Source organism: Hypomesus nipponensis, chromosome 17 (genome assembly GCF_054491055.1).
Source record: "Hypomesus nipponensis isolate SF chromosome 17, ASM5449105v1, whole genome shotgun sequence".
In the NCBI taxonomy this organism is placed as follows: Eukaryota; Metazoa; Chordata; class Actinopteri; order Osmeriformes; family Osmeridae; genus Hypomesus; species Hypomesus nipponensis.
This window is the reverse complement of record NC_140377.1, coordinates 5,080,773-5,089,616: the sequence shown is the minus strand read 5'-3', so window position 1 is coordinate 5,089,616 and position 8,844 is coordinate 5,080,773. Positions and strand designations below refer to the sequence as shown.

At 45.1% G+C, this 8,844-nt stretch overlaps 1 protein-coding gene across 1 annotated transcript; it reads right to left on the bottom strand.

The window, feature by feature from the left end:
- Positions 1-575: 575 nt before the first annotated feature.
- lfng (LFNG O-fucosylpeptide 3-beta-N-acetylglucosaminyltransferase) lies at positions 576-8,616 on the bottom strand. The gene is made up of 8 exons (XM_084678515.1): positions 8,067-8,616; positions 3,688-3,736; positions 3,364-3,466; positions 3,004-3,157; positions 2,795-2,880; positions 2,541-2,706; positions 2,332-2,417; positions 576-2,191 (listed from the first exon to the last, which is right to left on the bottom strand). Exons 1-8 carry the CDS (start codon positions 8,502-8,504, stop codon positions 2,125-2,127), a joined length of 1,149 nt encoding a protein of 382 aa, XP_084534641.1. The 5' UTR covers positions 8,505-8,616; the 3' UTR covers positions 576-2,124.
- Between the last annotated feature and the right edge of the window lie 228 nt (positions 8,617-8,844).

Here is an 8,844-nt window from a genome sequence, read left to right as displayed (position 1 = left end):
AGTGTGGGTGTGGATGGGTGGGCATTTCCGTCAGACTAATGACATGTCACACAGAGATAACAACTTCAATTGAATGAGGATTGTTACACAAGCTATTTCTGTTGCATGCTGTGGTTCCTGACTATTTATTTTCTCTAACGATTTGCTATTGCAACAATGTCCTTTCCCATACCCAATGTTGTAGAATAATAAATACAGTCTGACTGAGCTGACGGTTTTAAGTGTGCGCTATTAGCATTACAATTTAGCTCCTGGACCCAGGCCAATATCTCAGCCTGCCTCATGTGGAGACTGTGTATGCCAAAATGCACTGTTGAAAGCATGAGGAGAGTAGTGGACACAAGTGTTTGGGCATTAGCATTTCTATTTAACCCCTTCTCTTCACACTGATGTTGAATGTGATGCATAGTGTTCTGTGGGATACCAATCTACTGTAAATGGCCATAATGTCAGTGTTTATGTAAATAGGATTACGTTCACTTATCCCATTTAAACCATGATGTTGTGGTAGATGAACTGCAATCTAAGATTACCATACCAAATGAATGATATTACAAAAAAATACAAAAAGGAAGTTTCTCAGTGGTTATGCAACTTTATTCAAAAGCTGAAGTTGGGGCACCACAGTGTTTCCTGTGATGATAATATCAGGAATAGAACATAATTCCTGAGAAGCAAATATTTGAATAGACTATTAAAACCATCCAGATACTGGAGGATAAATTACAGCAATTAGAACAGTTAAAACAAGTACAAAATCATGTCCAGGTCATCAAAAGCATGTTTAAACCACAAGGGGACGTGCATCTTTTTTACATTCTAAAAATAGTTATACCAAGACAGCATTTTAACAACAGCACAGTACAGAAATACTGCTTTATAATAGGGATATACAGTTGTACCCAATATGGGACAGAAACAGAGAGGTAACACTTCTCTGTGAAAACACTGCTATTGCTCTGGTAAGGTTCTCAACAAAGCAACCATTTACACTGTAGCGTGTACTGCAAGGAGATGAGTCAATTGACACTTGTGATTCTAAATAAGGCTGATTCTATTGGTTCTGTTGGTTTATCATTCAAGGTGGAGGAAGTCCAAATGGTTGCAGATCATTGAACTACTTTACCAGAGCAAGCGACAGCTTATTTGAAACCCAGCTGTGCAAAGAAAAAAAAACGAACAATTGAATCTACATGCAAATCAGCATTTGATTGTAACATTAATTCAATATCTCCACTATATATTAGTTTCCCTGATTGTATCAAATGCAAGGAATGTTTTTAAATACAATTAAATCTAGAGATATTGACATTTTTGGGGGGTTATACTGTTACATCAGTTGGCATGGACACAGCTGTGAAACATATCAGTGGTCATAAAATCTGTCATATCACTCATTTAAACTATCAAAAAGGGAAAAGTGCTTAATCCCGATATACTTCAGGTTAGATAACCTGACCTGAGGGTACATTCGGTAAACCAACTGCCAGCTCAAATCATAGTAGTAATAACACTGACATAACCATAACGAAAAGCACATTAATATCTTCATATTGGTAATTTTGTCCGGAGTCTTTTAAGGAAAATAATCAAAAGGAATACAACAAAAAAGTCACAATGAAAATGTTACTCCCCAATCTCTACAATCCTGAACATATGTGTTTACTCATACAGTCTATAAAATCCTGCATGGCTTTCAAGACTCTAAAAAAGAAATTGAACAAAAAGAACCAACAATTAATCATACAATTCTAATCATTTGTGTAAAGCTGGCAAAAGGCTTGATATATAAGTGTACATTCTATGAGAATTGCAAATACATTTACAAGCAACATTTACAACACAAAGCACAACTGATTGCCTGCAAAGCTCAATGCTGAAAGCTCCTTGCCCTCTGATTGGCTGGCTCCTCAGTCCGTATAACGGGACAGGAAGCTCAGTCACCAGACAGGAAGGAAGTGTCCCAAAGCGGGCCGCACAGCAGCCCAGTAAAACTAGAAAAGGCCGTGTGCCACTGCAGCAACAACACAGTGGCGCGACGGTCTAATACCAAACAATGGTCCCCATGAGCCTTTCAGATACCGAGGCATAATGGGGACGAGGATACGAAAGGAGCCGGTCACCCTAGTAGGCAACCTGGGTCGGGCACCAGGGAGTGTCAGGGTACAGCAAACAGTGCACTGACTTAAACCTGAAAGAAAACAGAGAAGAAGAAGAAGAAAGGTCAGATTCGCTGTTGGAAAGGTTGGCATGAGTTTTTGCTATCAAGCTATACACTGTTCCATACTCTGGAGCGCCATTGTGATCCTGTAAAATGATGTCATCTCTCACCTTGATGGGTCCTCTTCGACAGGAAATGCCCCTTTCATATTAATGATGTTCCTTTTGTTCTCAAACATTCCATAACTCAATGTAATCTGAAAGGGAGAGCAGAAAAAGCAATTCAGCACCATCGGTAAAAAAACGACAATGCTTCTTCAAAGTAAGGTCAAGGACACACACACACACACACACATCTACGAACGAAAACACACACACACCTGTTTGTGAAGTTCCGTTTTGGACACCTGTTGGAGGTTCTCGAGGTGCGAGTGGAACAGGCTGCTGCGGGTGAGAGGAACCCCCAGCACAGACTCGATGATGTAGCCGATGGTGCAGTCGTCCGGCAGACGGATCTTCTCTGCAGTGTTCATGAAGTGACCACCACTGAGCACATGAGAGCGCACGGTCAATGTCTAACACACAAGGGCTTTTTTACGACTATTGTAGCAGATTTACAAGTTTGTTATCTTACCTCGCCCAAGGGCTCATTTTCAAAGCCAGGCCCCGACTCACACAGAAGCCAGCTCCTCCAGTGGCAAACCAGAAGTTGACGGGTCTCTGAAAGAAAGGATAAAAATGAAGAGCGCGTTAGGATATTGTCATTGACTCAGTGGACACATTTTAAAGGACGTCTGCGACAAGTTTAGAGAAGACCACGAGCAAGGAGCTTTATCTACACACCATCTTGTTTTCCCCCAGCCTTTCCGTGGCCTCAATGGGCCTGTCCAAGCTGGGCTTGCCGATGTACATATCCTGGGTGTGTGGGTACTGTGACAGCAGCTTCACCAGTGTCCGAACGTTCACATAGTTGTCATCATCCACATGACAGAACCACCTAAAAAGACAATCATTTTGTTATAGCCTAATATCAAAAGTACATTCAGTACACATTCATATCATGAATGTATAAAAAGAATGAATGTATAAAAAGGACCGTGTAAAGCAATGGGAAACTGCCATATAACTATCACACTGCAGTGAAACGAAAATGAAAATTAATGTATGTGTGCATTGTTTCTGCATGAAATGAAAAACACTTACTTTTTCCCAGACTCTATGAACTTGTCATACTCCACGGCCATCTTACAAGACAGAGCCTGGCGACTGTGAGCTGCAGAACAGTTGGTGTTGATGGCATGGCTCCCTGTGGCAACGATGAAAGGAGATGATAAGTTTCAAAGGACCACCTTTACTAGCTAGTGTTGGATGAAAATAATCTCTTCAACACAACTTAAAAACCATCTGCAGCTAGAACTACAAACCCCAGGAGCTCAGAGTGGAGAATTCCACGGGGATAATAAGCTTTAGCTCCATTTAAAATCTAGACCTTTTACAATAAACACATCTTTTGAATATTAAACTCACCAATTTTCTTCTTTAGCTCTTCATCCTCTCCATCGGTGAAGATGTAAGTCTGTCAAAAAAAAAGAAGAAAAACGGCATGAGTTCACTTTGTTGTAAAATCCGTGAAGTGGATGAAGTGGTCACACTATAAACTAAAACTCTCTTTGTAATATTCTCTACTGTGTCTGAGGTCCTTGTTCCCCTCAACATCCAATTCATGGTTATTAGCATCCATCAGCAGTCTTTTATGCAGTGGAAAACACAGTGGGTTAAACAAGCGCTGCTCTGAAAAAGGCCTCTTGTCCCTGTTTTCACCCTCTCCATGGCAACTGTGTGGCCCTCCAAAGCATCCTAGACATAGAACAAAGGAGGAGGCAGACTATAACCCCCCCCCCCTCTCCTTCCACCAGGCACCCCGACCCCCCCCCCCCCCCCCACCAACTTGCCCCCCCCCCCTTGCTTAAGCACAGTTCTAGATAACTGTAAATGTTATAGGCATGTGGACCATCAACAACAGCTTCTGAGCCCTCTTTCATTTCTTTTTCCGGACAGCATCAACAAGCGCTTCAGCTGTCAAGCTCAACTGAAACCCTGCAGGCTCTTGTTTTGTGTAACAACAAAAGGTGTCCCCAGTGGCACACTTTAAAGAGCAGGCTTGGATTAGCAGCTCCTGTCTGGCAGGTGGGGCTGAGCAGGTGCTAGGCGTGAAGCCCCAGACAGAGGTATGCTGATGACAAGAGCCCCTGGTCCCGGCGTTGCTTCTGCCGTTACACTGTTTGCTCTCCACTTCAGGTGAGCCAGCACCTGCCGCGCACCGCTCCGCCTTATCTACGGCGCCACGTGTCTGAACAGGCCAACCCCCAACAAGCTTGCTCGGGAAAACTTTATGACGGCAAACCCACCCTCCCAGTCATTGATTGTCCCAATGTTGACGCAACGGCTTGTTTTGATCCGTATCTGAACGGCCGCCCTGTGTTCATGCCGGGATGGAAAGCACAAAGACGTTTGTTTTCTTCACGCTGCCCCGCTCTCCCCTCCGTTGCTCGCCAAGGCCAGGCTGATAGGTTAGCGGAACAAACTCTGAGCAGATGTGGTACAATGTACAGGGCCCTGGGTTTGTGTTTGTTTAAGAAAGAGTAGTGGTTTCACTGTGGAGGAGATCAGAGTCTGGCGCTGTTTGCTTTAAACCTCGCTGAATGGACAGCCTAATCACTACGGCAGCTGCCAGGGCCTCCAGCCCGGGCACTGACAGAAAAGAGGGCAGGAGAGGGGGGGAAGGGGGGAGGCGGGGGGGGGGGGTTCTCACTGCTGATTGGTAAATCAAAATCTGTGTGTGGTCATTCACCCCCACTTCACCCCCTACCCCTTCACTCTCTCTCCTCCCCCCTCATACTCTGCCTGGCCCCTCTCCTACTGAACAATGCTGTGTGTTTTCATGCTGGGTAAAGTCTCCACTGGGTAAATTCTAAATATGTTTGCCGTCATTTGCATACAGCTGCAGCGGTTAACTAAAGGAAAGTCTCTGAGGGCAAATCTTTTGTTCTTTGTCTCTTCCACTTAACTGAAACATTAAAGAATGCAGTTACTCACATGGAATCCTAATTCCATCTCTGTGTCACAAAGAACTAGTCTGCTGTCGAGGAGAAGAGATGATTTTTCAATGCCGTCTGTCTGAGGCACAGTTTGGAAAGGTTAGTGGTGGTGTGAGCGATTTGAGGGGGGGTGTGAGGAGGATGAGGGGGGGAGAAAGGGGGAAGAGAGGGGCAGAGTGCTCTCCTCACCACAGGAAGGCCTGGCACAGCCCTCTCTCAGAGCAGAGCACAGCAGAGCGTGGTGCCTGGCTGGCTGTCTCCGGCTCCCCGGGAAGGAAGGGCACAGTGCTCCCCTCCCTCAGTCAACAACCGCCCACCGCCTAGCCTGCTCCCACCCAAGCACACACACACGCACGCACACACATCATCTCACTCTCTCCCTCCCTCCTCACTGAGCTCAGCTCAGCTCAGTGCCACTGGGGGTTAGAGTATAGGACACCAGACCACCTACTGACCAGTAATGTCCCTCTCTCTGACCAGAAGAACACAGGGTCCATGAACTCTAAAGTGGAGCCAAGTCTTTCTCCAACTGCCAGTCTTGCAGATGCTCTCGTTGTGGGTCCAGTGGATAATGAATGTAATCTCCATTAAGGACGGAATGGACACCAAACAACAAAGCTGTTATCAGCAGCTGTCTGGATACAACTCCAGTCAGTTTAAGTGCTGATGAACAGGGTAATGTGCAGTTTACCAGGATTTAAATCTGTATTAAAGCAATTTGTAATTTTAGGTTTCAGAGTGCCCTACTGCAGGGGCGTGATATAGTCCACTCATTGTTTGGAAGCCTACCCACTAGGGAAGCTACATTGTTTCAGGGGGGAAATATGGTGAAACAGCGGAAACTAGGACATAGTATATGAACAATACTTCTATAGTAACACGATGTAGACAAGAGCACACAATAGAAAAGTACTAAATCAAACACCAAAAACTCATAAACAGTTCATTCACGTCCTGTAATTTTTAGATGATAAAATAATTGTGTTTATTCTTGTGATGTACATAATAATCAGATTGATTCTATGGTGCTTCATTTACCAGAAAAGGGTACTACATTTAGTTCAACACAGTAATTACAGATTGGGTCTTCTATCAGTGTGTAAACAGCAACTACTCTGTGAAAACAGTATTCAGTCACATCTGAGCTGGACAAGAATAAACAAGATAGTCTGTTTCTGAAACCAATTCTTAGGACCTGGACTACATGCACAGCAGTCACCAGTCTCATTTGACCTTCATAGGATGAACATTTTAAATTGTGCTTTAGGTCCAATGATTACCCATCAACCTTGAGATACAAACATAAGCTGCCATACACAGGTGTTGGTCAGCTAAATCAGTCAATCCAACCATAGAACAGAGCAGGTCCTCATGTACATGGTGGGAATGTAGAGCTTCGTATGACTGGCATTAGGGACATCCTTTGTTCCCAAACTCCTGACCACCTGGCAGCCTTCCCCCAGGAACTCCCTCTTGTATTGTGGGCTCAGCCTATCCATTATGCCTGCCCGGCCTCCCGCCAGCTGTCTGCCTAAGCCCTGCTGTTAACTCTCAGGGCTGGGTTAACTTATTTCATCCACTACCGTAGGCACCATCAATGACTATGTACACTGCTACTCCAAAGATGAACATCAGAGCCAGTTTGGAGTATGAACTCAGAGTGATGGTGTGTGTTTGTGTGTGTGTAGGAGGCGGTGGGGGGGGGGGGGGGGCTCGTATCTTATCATGTGAGACAAACTAGTGCTGACCATTGTCATATGCTTGGAGCAGTATTCGAGTACCAACTAAACTCACCCCACCTCCTCCTTATACAGAGAAAGGATAGCCTGTTGCTCTTGACTACACAGGCAATACCAAACCAAGAGAACAGTGGTGTCCCGGCAGTGGATGGAATCCAGAACCTCAAAGAAATGCGGCTAAAGAATGTGTGATTATGCCCGAGGCAAATTTAACTGACTTTTGGAAAACTATGCGTGACAACTCTGGATGCTGGATTAAAATCACTTTGACTAGCGTCTGTTTCCTCTTGACTATGCCCCTGAGTGCTTTTGTGCGCAGGGTAAAAGAGCTTGGTTCTCAAGGCTGCATTTTCATACTCAGCGTGCTACTCCCGGCACAAACTTCCCCTATAGATGCACCCCTTTGTCCCAGACATCCCCTTAACGAAGCCCCCGTTTTTCCCATCCTTGGCTGGCTTGACCCAGACTCGGCTCCCACGTTCCCATGGAGAGAGGGAGACAAGGGGCTGAGAAAGCCTTTCTTTGCCCTTCAGAAAGACGCTTTGTTAGCCCTGGAAGGGGGACAGCACTGGAGCCGCTGCTGGGAGGCATCCATTGCACCCAGGCATTCACAGGGACACCCAAAGAGGGGGATAATGGAGACAGGGGTAAGGGGAGGGAGGGGGGGGGGCAGAGCCCGTAGGACTGCTCCTTGGGTTCTAAGGAGCATCACTCAAGGCCAAATAAAAAGTGACAGTGTCTAAGAAACATCATCGAGACAGACTGTCATTCGGGTAACTTTGTGTCACATAGCAACCAGGTATCATCAGCGTGTGGACTGGGCAACCTGGGCCAACTACAACCGAATAGCAACACCTGGAGCCTTATACACTTGTTAGACTTGTCCTTTTTGGAGTGATCATCTTCATCTAATTACTTCCTTTTCATATTTATTTTGAGTTATCGCGTTACATGTATGAATACATTATAGGAAAGTGGCCATTATTGTCCCATAATGTTACCATGACCACCTATAAGTCAGTTGTGTGTCATGTAAATTGCACTTTGTCAAAAACGTCGTTTTGCTCACCTGCTGCACGTTTCTGGAGACCCAAGTATCCAGGAGAAGGTTCAGTCGAGACTGGTGAAACTTCTTTGTAGTCTTGACAGCAATGAAGATGTCTTCTGCGCTGATGTCCTCAGCGGGAGTTGCGTCTGTCGCTGAACCAGCTGACAATGTAGGATTCTCCGCTTCTCTCCGTCCACGAGATAACTTGGAAAAGTACGCGGAGAATCCTTTCTTTGCCTGTGAGTCAGTCTTGTCTCGATTCTCATCCTCTTGGACTACGTCTGAATCCGTAGCAAAACTGTCAAGACTTTGGAGTGAGCGCGTCCCAATCTCTTTCAAATCTGGCTCATCATTTACCTGAACTCTGTGGTGCTGCGCGGCAACCAGGACCAACAGCAGGCACATGAAACCTGCACTTGCTAAAGAGATGGCCGTTTTCTTCCCATAACTTTTCAACATGTTTGAAATATAATAATTACCATATATATTGGTATGAATATATAAAAAAAAAATCAAAAGTCCATATGGTATTTGAAAACTGAACTAATACTTATATAGTGTTCACGTTGGTCTGCATTTCTGAATAGTACGGCAACAATTGATGAGAGACTTACTTATAACCTCTCCCAAATCAGGCCACGCCTCAGGGGCGGGGTTTTGCTTCACAGACTCACAGTTTATGTCGAACATGGGCGGGATTTAATCGGAGGAACGCCTTTGATTGTGAGAGGTTTTGTGCGTGCCCTTAAATTGTGTGTGTGTGTGTGTGTGTGTGCGCGTGTGTGCGTGTGTATGTGTG